The following is a 15,268-nucleotide window of genomic DNA, read 5'->3' as shown; positions in this document are numbered from 1 at the left end:
GTGGGGCACCCTGCAGTTGCTTACCAAGCCCTCTTAAAAAGCATTTAGAGCAATGCTTTTTAAGTAGCTTCAGAGACATTTTTCTAAATAAAACAAAAAGGGAAGTGATCGAGCCTTTCACCCCTTGGTTCTTAAGCCCCCTTCCCTCACCTCAGAGTAGCGTGGCTATACTCTGGGGTCTCAGTCCACAGCGGGGCTTGAGTGGGCACCAGACCCAGGAGCATCAAACTTAAAACAGTGACTTTCTTGAGGAAGAACAGGAAGGAAAGGAGGGCTGCAGGCAGAGGTGAGCCATCCCAGGGGGCTGGAGTCCTTCGAAGGCCGCTATTAGTATGTGGGAGGAGAGGTCACCCTGAGATGAGGGGAGCTGAGATGAGAGCTAGCAAGTGCCTCTAACTGACCTGGGGGCCTCTGCCCACTTCCTGTCAGACCCAGGGCTTCCTTCTGGTAACTCAGCTGACTGGGTGTAGGAGGCCCGAGCCTAGTTTTCCTAGATTTCTCTTGTCCTTTCCCCATGTTCTTCTGGGAGAGTACAGTGCTTTGCTAATCCACCGGTCCTGTCTCAGAGTCTGGGCTGTGAGGAGAGTGAGTTGTGTGGACCACTGAGGGAAAAGGGCTTCCCAGAATGTGCTTTCTCCTCTTGGGATTGTAGGTTGTGCCAGGACGCCCTGGGCCGGGACAGAGTGCTGACAAATCTCCTACAAGGGCCCTGTTGTGAGGACAGTCGTTTGCTGTGCTCCCTGAATGGGCAGTACTGCCGGGAAGTACACGCCTGTGAAGTTCACTGAGGCACCCCTAATGCTTTAATGAAGAAAGCAGACCATTAGTCAGGCAAACAGATGATCGGAGGGAATTGATAGTAAAAGTGTAAACAGGATCTAATTAATACATTTCTGACTTGGCCATTCCTGTGAGATGAATCATGTCTGTTTCCTGCACGCACAGAGGGCCCTCTCTGACCTCTTGGGCTCTGTGGACAGGACCTGCCAGCTCCCAGCCCAGCCCAGCAATTGGCTGAGCAGTCTGGGAGCCTGGGGGGAGTGGGGAGAGTCTGAGAAAACAGCTGCGTGGGGGAAAGCCATCCAGAAACCAAACCCAGTGGCCAAATGGATTTGTGAAACGGGAGGGATAGGGTTTCAGAGTTTGGAAGGCCCTTGGAGATCATCTAGTCTCACCCCACTCACCACTTCCACACCAAGAGACTTGCCTAATGCTACACAGCCATTCAGTGGCAGAGTTGGGAACAAGACTTGGTTTTCAAGGACTTTCATGTTAGTCTCCCTTGAGTTCCTCCCCGGCAGAGGACAATTTGACATTTCTCTGTCCTCGCTTATCCGTCACTGCTGCCTAGAGAGGAATGAAATTGTTTCCTTGGATTGATGTAGAGAGGCTGTGTTGCCAGGTCTAGGCTGGCTTTGAATGTGGATTGTGCCCAGACTTTATCCCCTTTAAACTTTTTCTTTTGAGAAATCTCAAGCTTACAGAAAAATGGAAGGAATAGCATAGTGAACACCCATATACCTCCCAGATTTACCAATTGTTAATATTTGCCACATTTGCTGTCTCTCTGTGTCTATATATAATTGCACACATACACCTATTCCTTCTGTTTTAACTAAGCATTAAAAGTAAGTTACATTAAAAAAAAAAACAACCCACAAAAAGTAAGTTACAGGCATCATGACATTTGACCTAAATATAAGATAAGAATATTCTCTTACAAAACTGTAGTACCATTATCACACCCAAGAAATTTAAACTGATCAATAATGCTCTCTAATATGCAATTCATATTCAAATCTCAATGGCTCTATGTTGTCCTCTTTAGTTTAGTTTTGTTTTTTTTCCAATAGTGCTGAAGGCTTGGTTAATTGAATTAGTCAGTGGTTTGCGCAGAGCAGGCGTTGTTGGAGAAATGCTTGTATTTCCTGGGTTTATTGGCTTTAGTGTTTGCTTAGGTTAAGGGGGACATGCAGGGATGAGAAAGTATCCCCAAACAGGTGAGCTGAACCAGGAACTCTGACCTCTGTTTTGGCTCCAAACCAGATCCAGACCAAGACTGTGGCCCAGTGTGTGGAGTTTTACTATACCTACAAGAAGCAGGTGAAGATTGGACGGAATGGGACGCTAACCTTCGGGGATGTGGATACAAGTGATGAAAAGTCAGCCCATGAAGAGGCTGAAGTGGATATTAAGGTGACTCCCTTCCCAGCCTCAGCTGCTTAGAGCCTGGGCTGGGTCTGATGTGAGGGCTGAGCTGGGAGCCTGAGGCTCATCTCTCCAGGAGTCCCTGGAGGGCAGAGAGAAGGAGGCAGTGTCTCTGACAGCCCCAGGAAGCTGATGTCCTGGGCACTGGCCCTGGACCTTTGGGTTCCCCTCTCTATTTGCCAGTGTCATCATAATACATCGTATTGATGCAGAACATTGGGGGATATTTCCCACAGTATTTACACCAGCATCAACTTACTGTCTCCTCATAGCAGACCTCTAACACTGTTTCCCAACTTTAGTAATACTTGTATCACCTTTATGAACTCTGCTATGTCTGCATCCTACCATCTGTCACCATTACTATCTTTGTCATGTTCACACTTGTGCTATTACTTAATGTTTTCCTTTAAGTCAGCTCATTTTGTACTCAAAAGGGAAGCTTTATATCACAGTCATAAATAGGAAACCAGTGTTGCTTGTCATAGGAAGTACTGGTAAAAATATATATGAAAACGAATGTTACTAAATTCTAGCTAGATACTATGACCTGCCAAGGCTCTAGGGTAAGGCCTGACCCATCCTTGTTGAGTCTAGAGAGGTATAAAAGATGTATTAACACCAACTCCAGACTTTTTCCTTGCCATAATCAGGACTGAAAGAGAGCTGAAGAGAATGTTATTTAATTCTGTGCCCATGTATCCACCTAATATGATCTTGGGGTCAGAAATCCACACTTGGTGACATGCTGCTGTAAGACAGGGAGTGGCTTAGTCCTGATTTGCAGATGAGAAGTGGGTGGAGATATAGAAAACATTATAAAGGTAGCTTTGAATGGAGCTCAAGGCTGCTGCCTGGCTCCACCAGACCACCTTGCCCAAGGATGTGTCTCTTGGACACACCTAGGAGGACAGGTGGCCTGTGGGGAGGGACTGGCATGCCTTTCCCTGCCCCAGCTCTATCTTAAGTGCGCACCCTGAGGATTCCCAGGGCTCAAGACTCTCCTTTTACAGGCAGACTAGCTGTGGGAGGGTATAGGGTCCCAGCACAGGAGGCTGTGCTGGGCCAGGCCAGGTAAGCAGGACTGGCAGGGTCAGAGTCGGTGCAGATGGCTGTGTGACTGAGCTGTAGGCTCACTGGCCTGTTCTTGTCCTCCATAGACTTCTCAGAAGTTCCCAAGGGTGCCTCCTCCAAGAAGAGAGTCCCCAAATGAAGAGAGGCTGGAGCCTAAGAGGGAAGTAAAGGAGACCAGGAAGGAAGGGGAGGAGGAGATGCCAGAGACCCAGGAGAAGGGGGAGCAGGAAGAGGGGCGAGAGCGAAGCCGGCGGGCAGCAGCCGTCAAAGCCACACAGACACTACAGGCCAATGAGTCGGTAAGTGTGACCTCCACTTAGGGAGCGCAGGGCCAGGAGGGCAGCTGGAGATGGGCCTGGGGGTGTGAGAGGGAGGGCAGAGCAGGAACATGACAATGATCATCATCATAATGGCAGGAAATGTACTAAATACTTCAAGCTGTAAACTTATTTAATTTTCATAACCCCATGTGGTAGGTACTGTCATTATTCTCATCTAACAGGTGAGGAAATTGAGGCCCAAGACAAGGAGTAGGCAGCCTGATTCCAGAATTTTTATACTATACTGCTCCTGTATCTGAGACTCAGAGGAAAAAGACTTTGTGAAAACCCAGAAAGAGTATGGGACACTGGGGAAGCATCCGTGACTTATAGCTCAGACGGGGCTCTTCCTAAGAGAGCTTCGACCCTGAAAAGAATGTCTGAAACTCAGCTGAGATGATGAGAATAACAATAGTGGCCTTTCATGCATGTTGTCTGCAAGGTGCTTTCCTGTCCATTATCTCATTAATTCCTCACAATGACCTCAGAAAGTGTTAACCCCCACCTTGCAGATGGAGGAAACTGGGTTCAGAGATGCTAAGTGATTTGCCTGATGTCCCACCCTATGTCTTAGTGCAGTGCTCTGTCCACCACATCACAGGCCAAGAAGCAAGACATATTGGTCAGAGCTGTTTCTTGTCAAGGAGAGGTCCCCCAATAGAGAGTAGGGATGGGAAGGGTCTGTTGGAGAAGTACTATGAGAGTCTTCTTTTGTTTAATTTGTGTTGTACACTTATGCTTGCTTAAAACCCCCCACAAACTGTAGACATACAGCTGTTTTCTCCCTTCTGAGCCTCGGCTGTGCTCCTCCAAGAGCTGTGCTCTGTGTACACACTCGATTGAGTTCTGCTGAATTTTTGTGAACACTTTCCTGTGGGCGTTGACCCAGTGCATGTGCCAACTGGGGGCTGACCCAGTGACTTCTAATGCCATCTGGGGCTGCCCTAACCTGAGGCCCATGGCTCACATACCTTACAGCACCTCTCCATGTCTGCACCGGATGTCCTGTGCTCTCTGGCACCTGCTTGGCATTTCCCATGGTGGCTCATGTTGCCATCAGCTAGCTGTCTGCATGCTTGTCCCTTCCACTAGACTGTGAGCTTTCCGAGGGCAGGGCCTCCTGTCACCTCTGTATCTTCTGTGTAACCTGGCACATTACACAGATTTGAAGGGCACTTACAGAGTGAAGTCATGAGTAGACTAAATGACAGAAAACATGAACCCATGGCATTAATTGAGATACTAAGACCCCTGTCAAATGCATCAAGAAGTCCTGTAGCTGCTAGGACTATCCTACAAAATTACTATACCAGCAGCTTTGTAAAAATAGAGCTGGCCAAAGATAGAAAGGCAGCGAGTGCCTCGCTGAAAAGGCAGCGAGTGCCTTGTCACTGGAAGGATTCAAGAGGATGCTAGGGGACCATTTGGCAGGAGGGTATGACCTTGAAGAGCCCTCTGCTGAGATTCCAGAATTTGGGATCCTGTCTTACCTAAATCTCTCAACTTTCCTTGTATGATCGTCTGCAGGCCAATGACATCCTCATCCTCAGAAGCCACGAGTCCAATGCCCCTGGGTCTGCGAGTGGCCAAGTCTCAGAGAAGCCAAGGGAGGGGCCAGGGAAGTCACGAAGGGCACTACCGTTTTCAGAGAAGAAGAAAAAAGCAGAGACATTTAACAAGACCCAGAACCAGGAGAATACGTTCCCTTGTAAAAAATGTGGCAGGTGAGAAGGCAGGCCCGGTTTTCACTGGGACTAGCGGGTTGGCCCTGGTTGGGGGAGGGGCAGAATCTCGGGAGAAGGAGGAGGAGTCGGTGCTTTCGCTTTGCCTCCTGATTGGCTCAGAGGGTTTCCAGGGCAGTGACGTCCCTTGGCAGCTTTTACCAGAGGGGCGAAGGCACTGGAATCTGGAGCCCATCGTTAGAGGGTGGGGGTTGGGCCACGTGGCGCGGAGCTGACCGAAAGGGCCGAGGAGTCCCCACCGCGGGCGCGCGCGCGTCGTGTACACACGCGTACCCCTTGGGGTGGGGACAGACGTCTCACTGGAGCCCCTCCTGCCCGGCTACAGGGTGTTTTACAAGGTGAAGAGTCGCAGCGCCCACATGAAGAGCCACGCAGAGCAGGAGAAGAAGGCGGCCGCTCTGAGGCAGAAGGAAAAAGAGGCCGCCGCCGCCGCCGCCACCGCGGCCGCTGCCTCCTCCCACCAGCCGGCCCTGCGGGAGGAGAGCGGCGCCGGCGAGAGGGGCTGACACGGCGGGCTCCGGCACCTACCCAAGCCTGCCGACGTCCTGTCAGCACCCGGAATCTCCGGAGGGAGAGATCACGTGGACTAGTCTCCGCAAAACGAATAGGACGATTAAATAAACGGCTCTTTTATTTATAAAGGTCCCAGGAGCAGTGTAAAGGGGCTGCAAGATCCAGTTCTCTTGCCTTTGGTCTGTCGGAAGTTGTCTTCGTGCTTTCCTAGAACTGGGAGAGGCCCTGCTCCCTGGGGCCGCCCACCGGGAGGGGCTCCAGTGCTGCCACCGCTTGCTCTCGCGCTCTCTCTCTCTCTCTCCCTCTCTCTCTCCCTCCCTCTCTCTCTCCCTCTCTCTCCCTCTCTCTCTCTCTCCTCTCTCCCTCTCTCCCTCTCTCTCTCCCTCTCTCTCTCCCTCTCTCTCTCCCTCTCTCTCTCCCTCTCTCTCTCCCTCTCTCTCTCCCCTCTCTCTCTCTCTCCCTCTCTCTCTCTCTCTCTCATGGACCTCCGCTACCGACCTCTGCTACCGTGCTCCCTCTTTGCTCCTGCTGCTCCCTTCTCACCAAGGAAAGCCAAGCACTAGAGCGCCCCTTTGCAGCATTAATCCTCCTCCCCAGGGGACCTGCACGGGCCCTGCCCCAAGCCCCCGAAAGAGGGACTCACTGGGAGGAAGGGTGGTGGCCAGCTCTGAGAGGGAGCTCAGCGTGGCACCTGTGCTGTCTCCTGCAGGACAGTGTTCAGGTCATGCTGCTCTAGTGACTAGATCTTCAGAGAGGCCACCTCCTCCCTAGGAGGGAGGCTATCAGAGCATGCAGGGAGAGAGACCAGGACTGCTACCTATCCCTTTGCTGCTTGCTAGCAGCCTGCTGGGGCTGGGAAGTGTTTTCAGATGTTTGGGGAAGGGGCCACTGTTCCTGTCCAAGCTCTCAGCCCGCTGGAGGGAAGGGAAATGTACAGAGGATAGAAGCTGCAGTTTTGCTTCAGGGTTAGGCCTAGGGAGCTTTTGATAAGTCTTGGCTCTCCCAGCTTGCCACCTTTTTGCCAGATACCTTTGGGCCTTGGAGGCTGCTAAGGAAGCTTAACCTAGGACCTAGGCCCAGCCTGCTCCTTCTTGGTGCAGGTTCCCCGCCTGCTTCTGTCCTGCCCTTGGCAGCTGCCACCTAACCTCACCCAACCTGGTCTAGAGCTGATAGAGCCCAGCCCCTAGTCCTGCATGCTGGAGATTTCTGGATCCTTCCCTGGGAGGGGGGAGGTCTCCTAGCCAGATTGGACAGGAGCCTTCATTCCTTGACTTGTGTCATTTGGGAGCTATTTATTTATTGTTAATATTTAATTTTTAACATCCTCTCAGGGACCAGGGGCTTCCTGCTTTCCAGAGGCCCAAGTGCATTTATCCCAAAACAAGGCACTTTCTTAGCATCCGCCCCCCCCCCCCCCCCCATTCCCAAGACCCTAAGAACCCTCGCGTTGTTGCTCTGAAGTTTTCCCAATAGGAATGATAGTAGCACTGAAAGAGGGTGGAAAGGTGGAAGGTGTCACAAAGCCCCACAGAGACTAGCAGGATCAAGGGAGATCAAAGGCAGTTCTTGTTGCTACCTCTTTTCTGGCTGTACTTTCAAGTTGCCTGAGGGGACTGGCTGAAAGCCAGCATTCTGGTTTTGCTTCTGGCTTGAAGAAGCCATATTTGGTGTGAAGTCACTGAAGTGAAAGAGCTGGAAGGTTCTGGAGGCCCCTTCACTTGCCAGTCCCATAGGAGGGCTGAGTTGTTTTTCTGATCTTGTTATTCAACTTTAGTTGCATAAAAGAAGTTCTAAATGAATGCAAGTATATGATAGGTTAACATGTTAGGAAGAGCCAAAAAAGTATTCATTCTGCTACTCTGATGAGATAGCCTAAAGGCATCGTGTTGGTAACTGGGAGTGGGGAGGGAGTTTTGTTTCTTAACTATGCACTATCTGGTATTTTTTAGCATTCATTTATGCATTAATATGGTTATACAGGAACTCAGCTATGGGAGTAACAAAATTCTCCCCGCCGCCCCCACCAACTCCTGACGGCTACCTAAGACCTCCAACTTCCCAGTTTCTTCCATAGGCTTCTGTATGGAAGCTCAATATCCCAAGATAGCAAAAATTTGGTATACTGTCCCCAAACAGGAGGGTAGCAAATTTAGGCTCTCTTCTAAATCACATGTGTAATATGAGTGCCTTCACAGCTTCTCCCCAAAGTGCTACTTATGTTTCCCAAGGTTTTTTCTATTTAAACCTATTTAGTTTTAGGCCTCTTTTTTGGATATGTGGTAACAGAAACCTCCTTCATCTAAAGTGATTCTCCTCTAAGCTCACGGAGACCAGACCAGGTGAATGTAGGTGAGAAAATCAAGATGGTAACTCTCTGTATTAACCCCACCAGACACCGTATTTTAGAAGAGTTTATGCTCCAGGATGGATTTATATCTAGAATGCAGTGTGAAAGGTAAAATGTTTAGAGGGCAGATGCAATTGTGGCAAGTGACCTGCCAGTAAAGTAGGTGTAGCCGCAGAGGCTGGCATAGGTCTATCCTTTATGGTGCTTTCTCCCTGTGGACACATTAGGCTAATATTTTGTCTTGTCTTTTTCTTTTTTCTTCTATTCAGAGCTCTTTGCTTTAAGAAGTTAAATGACAAACACCTTCAGCTTTATAATCTCCTACCCACACCATCTCACATAGCTCACATATCCATCTCTCAGCCTCCATCTACACTCAGCTAAGGGCATGAAACTGACCTAGTGCCTGTGTTCTAGACCATTTCTGAGGTCTCTTACCTACCCAGGGAGACAGTGCTTCAGCACTGTCCTCCATGCCTTCAGCAGCCCCCTCATCGCTAATGTACACACCCATTCCTTCGGCCACCCCACTTCCACCCCTGGCACAGAGGTCATGTGCTGCTTATGTCTAAAGGGATTCCCTATATTTAACTGCCTCAGTGACCTAATCTATTCTCATGTGCCAGATGTTAAGATGAAGGAGGAATACAACATGGACTCAAGCCTCAGCCATTTAAATATGTTTTCACTGGGGCTCACTTTTCTCGGATGGTATTTATTACCAGATTGGCAAACCTAAGTCCTTAGGTATACAGGAAGTATGCATATTTTTATAAAACAATTGTATGTCCTCCTTATACTTTGCTGTGTTAATATTTGCCTCTAACAATTTGCAGCTGTTTCACCTTTTCCTCATTTGTCTCTTAGTCGAAGGCCTTGTTGGAGGGGACAGAGCACAGGAACAGCCTTGACAGTCTGTAATTATTGTAAAAATATTTTAATAGCATATAAATAAGTATATCCCTTTTATTTTGAAAAAAATCAGACACTGCCTTTTGTGTGTTTGCTGCCTGTGGCACCCTTTTTTAAAGACTGTTACATATTAAAATAGTGTACATATATATAAATATTACCTCTTTTGCTGTACAGTTGTGATAGACCAGACTGAAGATTTTATTTTTTGTGTGCTTTTTATAAAAAAAAAAATTAACACACTAAAGAAAATCTTGCTGATGTGATTGTAATGTACCTATGTAACTTATTTACTTTTGAATGTCCTTCTGTATCTTTAAACCTTTTATTAAATAAGGTTTTAAAAATTCAGAGTTGAATGCTGTGTACCTTTGGGGGAGATTTTTCACCATCTGGCATCTGGGACTGACGTAAGTAGGCCTTGTTTTGCTTGCAAGGGATTACTCAACATTTTTGAACCATAAGGATTCTGTTTTATCAGCCCATTGTCAGTGATGCCAGGACAAGGAAAATAACACACTAGAGTTTACCTGGCTACAAAGGTTACTGGATAGATCTAGATATTTTAACAAAATTTGACAAAAGTCTCAACTCATTGTCTCACACAAAAACAAGGCCCATTTCCAACGTTTTAGTTTCATTGGGATGAAATTTGGCGGGTGCAGAGTGCGATCAGTTGGTACAGGGTATTTTCTTTCAGAGCTTTGAACTCATTGAACGAGCGACGTGAGTAGACAAGTCTGCCTTGATGGACGCATATTATTTTAAATTCACTCCAGAATTGTTACTTTTTTACTTTTTAATACAGTTCTTTGCATTAAAAAATATCTAGAAGATGTGAAAAAGAAAATGCGCCATTAGAGAAATTAACGCTGGGAGCCCCTTGTTGGCACTATGGCAACCGCTCGCCCCCACGGACGGCCGGAGTGCGCGAGCCCCGCGTCGTCTGGGCCACCGTTGCCGTAGCTACGCTCGCGCAGGCTCGGCCGCGGGGGTGGGGCGGGGCGAGGTGTCTTCCGCTCGCCCGCCGGCCCGCCTCCACTGCGGCAGTAACGCGTTGGCTGGCTGCTGGTTTGAGCCGCCTGCCGCCGCGGTGCGCTAGCCTTCTGCAGCCCGCCGCAGCACGGGCACGCGGCCGCTCCAGCCCGCCTTCGCCTCCGCTGCCTTTAGCCTCGCTTCCATATCCTTCCCACGCCTCCGCTGCCTGTGTTCTGGGTCTTCGGCCGTCCTCGCCGCCTAGAGGAGTTCCTGCGTCAGTGAAGAAGCCGCTCTCCTGCTGGCCCCGCCGCGGACGCTGCGACCCCAGGCCAGTCTCTCCCTCCGGGGGCTGCACAGTTCTCGTCTGCAGAGAAGCGGCTCTTCGCCGGCCTGAAAGCCGGGCTCCGACCGCGAAAGCCGGGTCGAAGCCGGGAGCAGTGAGTTCCCGGCGCCCGGGCTGGGGAAACGAGGCGGCCACGCCCCGCGATCACAGCCGGGCGGCCTCTCCGGGGCGGATTGCTCCTGCCTGCGCCACCCACCCTCGCTCCTCGCCAGTTCTCTGCTCTGAGACATCCTGCTTGCAGGTGGAGGACCCGGCCTGCTGACCCCGACCAGAGTCGCAAGATGGCGATGGCCGAGTGACTGGTTTGAGCATCCCCGATGCTTCGCTCCGAGAACGCGAAGGACTGACTTAAGGGGGCAGCGAAAGAATGAGAGCAGGGCGCTGGTGTTCTCTGTCAATCGTGATTGCGTGAAGCTTGCCTCCCTTGGGCATATTGGGTCGGGGGAGGGGAGTGTCCGCTGTTGTCCTAAATCCTAGAGCACCCGGAGCCACAGTCTAATCCGTATTTGTAGAATTGGGACCCTTTATAAGTTGGTTGGGACAATGGCGATGACACTGTTGGAAGACTGGTGTAGAGGGATGGATGTGAACTCCCAGAGAGCCCTGCTGGTCTGGGGGATCCCAGTGAACTGTGATGAGGCTGAAATCGAAGAGACTCTCCAGGCTGCGATGCCCCAGGTGCCCTATCGAGTGCTTGGGAGAATGTTCTGGAGGGAAGAGAATGCCAAAGCAGCCTTGTTAGAGCTCACTGGCGCTGTGGATTACGCCGCGATCCCCAGGGAGATGCCAGGTAAAGGAGGGGTCTGGAAAGTAATCTTTAAGCCCCCGACTTCAGATGCTGAATTTTTAGAAAGGTTGCATCTCTTCCTAGCGAGAGAGGGGTGGACCGTGCAAGATGTTGCCCGTGTCCTTGGGCTTCAGAACCCCACTCCGGCCCCAGGCCCAGATATGCCAACAGAAATGCTAAACTATATTTTGGATAATGTTATTCAGCCTCTTGTTGAGTCTATATGGTATAAGAAGCTGACGCTGTTCTCCGGGAGGGACATCCCGGGGCCTGGGGAGGAGACCTTTGATCCCTGGCTGGAGCACACTAATGAGGTCATAGAGGAGTGGCAGGTGTCTGATGTAGAAAAGAGGCGGCGGTTGATGGAGAGTCTTAGAGGCCCTGCTGCTGATGTCATCCGCATCCTAAAGACCAACAACCCTGCGATTACCACCGCCGAATGCCTGAAGGCGCTTGAGCAGGTGTTTGGGAGTGTCGAGAGCTCTAGGGATGCTCAGGTCAGATTTCTGAACACTTACCAGAACCTGGGAGAAAAGTTATCTGCTTATGTCATTCGTCTGGAGCCTCTGCTGCAGAAGGTGGTGGAGAAGGGGGCCATAGATAAAGATAACGTGAACCAGGCCCGCCTGGAGCAGGTCATTGCCGGGGCCAACCACAGCGGGGCCATCCGAAGGCAGCTGTGGCTGACAGGGGCTGCGGAAGGGCCGGCGCCTAACCTCTTCCAGTTGCTGGTGCAGATCCGTGAGGAAGAGGCCAAGGAAGAGGAGAAGGAGGCTGAGGCCGCCCTCCTGCAGTTAGGCCTGGAGGGGCACTTCTGAGTCCCAGAAAAAGGGGCTTTGGTGCAGACCTAGATCACAGCTGCTTTCGCTCTCTGTGCTGTCCTACAGGCATGTCTCCTAGTAGTGAAGACTTAATTGTGTTTTTTCTCGGGGGAAGTCGGGCCTGAGTATTCATATAACAGTAAAACCATGCATCAGAGCACCAGTGATGCTGCGGTACAAGTGAGTCGTGCTAGCTAGCTACAATGCCCGGGAAAGGCTTGGACAAGAGTGCTCAGTGAAGCTGTCATCATCAGTTGTGAAAAACGTGAACTTGTGACACTTCCCATAGAGGTAATTAAGTATGAAATTGCATGTTCAGATGTTTAGCGCAGGGCCTGGCTGACACAAGTTCAGTAAAAATGTGAACTGTTATTACGACAATCGTGAATAGTTTTTGTTTACTATAAATTGCTCCTGATTTATATTAATGGAAAGAAACGTGAATTGATTAGATATTATTATTCGACTTAACAGTGTAAATTTATTTTTCATCTTTAAACATCTGGATGAGTTTAACTGAAAAGTATTCTGAGTCTACAAAATGGGGTGTTAGAAAAACACTGCACTTATAGAGCTGTGTAAATCAGTTTTCCACTGTACAAGATACAGATATAAATTGCATGGGGAAGTTAATATGAACCAGTTACAGTATCTATTCCCCCATTTCAAATCTTTGACGAGTAGTTTACCTTGTTCATGCTGATTCTAAGTGTTCTAAATTCGAAGTTATCAAATACTTGTATATAAATAAAAATGTTTTAAAAGTTCTGTTGTCTTCTTGTTTTTAAGAAACATGTATTAAAAACTTTAGTGTAATTAAACTCTGTATTTCCTTTTCTTAGGACGACTTCCCCATGCCACTAAAAAAAAAAAAAAATCAAACTTCTATTATTTTACTTTAAGTTTATATCATACTATGTAAGTTTAAATTGCAATACCTTTTAATATATTTTGATTTTTGCCTGTTTTCTACAAGACAAATGTTAGAAGGCAAAATAGACATAAGTAAATATTAACTTACTGTAAAATACTAGAAAATCCTAAAATGGGGTTTGGGAGGTTATCTACAATGCTTTTTCTCACCCTTTAAGACCTTTTCCAGCTAAAAATGTTTTGCTGCAAGAATAACAACTCATCTGATACCTGTGTACGATTAATGTTTCTCATTTACAGCAGCCATGTTGTATCAGGATATAAAAAGGGAAATATGGCTTAAAAACATGTTTATTTGGTTGTAGAGATTCAGTGACTGAAGCGGTCCATCTTTTGAGATCTTACTAAATCCAGAAGTGATTAAATGAACATAAGAGTTCTGTGGGGTTTTTTTCCTAGTAACAAGGCTTTAAATTTATAGCTGGTCTATGTAATAATCATAAAGTATAAATTTATTTATAGTGAATATTGGTATATGTTCTAACAGATTTTTCTGTACACTCATGTCCTTACTACCTGTATATCATGTCTGTTCCTCCCTCTCACTCTCTTCTCAACACACACGTCTCCACATCTTTGACCCCCACAAGCATGCCCCCATTCCCTGCCTTTACCACTCACGTAACTTCCTCCTCCCTTCTCACAGGCATGGCACTGGGTATACTCTCCTCACCTCTCACAATCCTGTCTTCACACATTCACTCTCTCATTGCCCCCAACACTCCATCATAAACATACTCCATCTTCCCACCACGCACACAACATATATTACATTCATAACAAACAATGGATTCTTTATTTTTTTTCACCCGATATGTTATGGGCATCCTTCCATCTGTACGTAGGGATATACCTTCTTTTTATGGCTGTAGAAATGGTTGCATTTTAGGAGGGAGAGTCAACATCTAGTAGTCTTATTATATATAATAATTATATATATATCTGCATGTACATACGTATATAATACAACACATATATAGCATAAAACAATGTCAGGATTCTAGATGTCCACCCTTTGTTCTAGAAAACAATGTGCTATTGTAAATGTGCTATTTATGATGGGAATTAAGGTTTTCCCTTTACAGGCTCAAATTAAAATCTTTCCACTTTTTAAAGAACAGCAGCAAGAAAAACATTCTCACAGCCAAGGAACTGTAGAATAAAGAAGTAGAAACTGTACTATAGAAGTATTCTGTGACCAAAATTACATTTGACTGAGCACGGAATATGTGCTGGGAAAATGTGTAACATTACTGCTATTGCTGGGTTCTTCCTGTTGCTTGTGTATCAAAAAAGGGCTAGCCAACTTCAGGTCATTTCAGACCACAAATCAAGGTCCTACCAGCCAACTTTAACGTTGTACACATCTTGAAGTGAGGAGAGGACTAAGAATGGCCAAGTAACTTGCTGTTCTGGAAGTGTTCTTTCCAAGATCCTAGTCATTTGAAATGGTGCCCAGAGAACTTCTGGGGAAGACTTACAAACCTGAAATAGGAGATTATCATTGGTAGTAAACTACTGAAAAAAAATTTTAGCATAAAGAAATGTCAATCCCTCCCACTCTCTCTCATCCTCTCTCTGACACACAAGCCGTGTGGAATGTTATCCAAAGACTGAATTTCTTTAGAAATGAATATCATTGTAAGTTCACATAGTTAACTCTATATTAGCTAAAACCAATGGACATATAACCAAAAAAGATACACATTCATTTTTTTATAAAATAACACAATTTATTACTATTTTAAAACAAATCTCACAAAATAACATTCAGAAACAACATTTCTAAATAATTTAACATAATAAGTTTAGTCATAAAGTCATGCTACAAAATTCCTGCATATAAAAGTATTAATAGTATTAATAGATGTTAAAATGTTTTTCAGAATGGCCTTGGTTCTAGAAGCCAGATTCTGGAATGATGCTCGTGATCATGACTGGCACCCTGGGAGAAGTAGCTGGCTATCTGTATATTCTCTACGGCTACCAACTCACCAGTCTTGATGGGATGGATCCCTCTAGGCAATAGCACCTCAGAGGCAGGTACCCTTATGACCAAAGAAGCAGAGAACTTTCCACCCTTGTAACATGAGGCACAACTTAATCTAGCCAACATCTAAATTAATTTTTAAAATCTAGATATGGAACAGATAACTCAAAAAGTTTCTATTTGGAGTAGAAGAGTTCTACCTGACATCCCCTAGAGGGATGACTGCTGATGTAGCAGACATGGAAGATGACACCAAGTAGGGAAATAGGGAAATCCTGACCCTGTTTACATCAACAGATG

At 47.3% G+C, this 15,268-nt stretch overlaps 2 protein-coding genes across 6 annotated transcripts in view; both read left to right on the top strand.

The window, feature by feature from the left end:
* MIDEAS (mitotic deacetylase associated SANT domain protein) overlaps positions 1 to 9,467 on the top strand; it is a 65,493-nt gene extending 56,026 nt beyond the window's left edge. For 4 of the 5 annotated variants that reach the window (XM_031454022.2, XM_064486101.1, XM_031454021.2 and 1 more), the window contains exons 10-13: positions 2,047 to 2,196; positions 3,369 to 3,581; positions 5,130 to 5,326; positions 5,670 to 9,467. In XM_031454022.2, the coding sequence (XP_031309882.2) occupies positions 2,047 to 2,196; positions 3,369 to 3,581; positions 5,130 to 5,326; positions 5,670 to 5,850 (741 nt within the window). In that variant the 3' untranslated portion in view covers positions 5,851 to 9,467. The remainder of the gene's footprint in view (positions 1 to 2,046; positions 2,197 to 3,368; positions 3,582 to 5,129; positions 5,327 to 5,669) is intronic. The other variant, XM_064486103.1, reaches the window with a different exon arrangement.
* Positions 9,468 to 10,152: 685 nt separating this feature from the next.
* PNMA1 (PNMA family member 1) lies at positions 10,153 to 12,812 on the top strand. Its single transcript, XM_010976535.3, has one exon. The coding sequence runs from the start codon at positions 10,981 to 10,983 to the stop codon at positions 12,040 to 12,042; it is 1,062 nt and encodes a 353-aa protein (XP_010974837.1). The 5' UTR covers positions 10,153 to 10,980; the 3' UTR covers positions 12,043 to 12,812.
* The last annotated feature ends 2,456 nt before the right edge of the window (positions 12,813 to 15,268 follow it).

This window comes from Camelus dromedarius, chromosome 5 (assembly GCF_036321535.1).
Source record: "Camelus dromedarius isolate mCamDro1 chromosome 5, mCamDro1.pat, whole genome shotgun sequence".
NCBI lineage: Eukaryota > Metazoa > Chordata > Mammalia > Artiodactyla > Camelidae > Camelus > Camelus dromedarius.
Note: the sequence above shows the minus strand (reverse complement) of the source record. Positions and strands in the feature narration are given on the sequence as shown.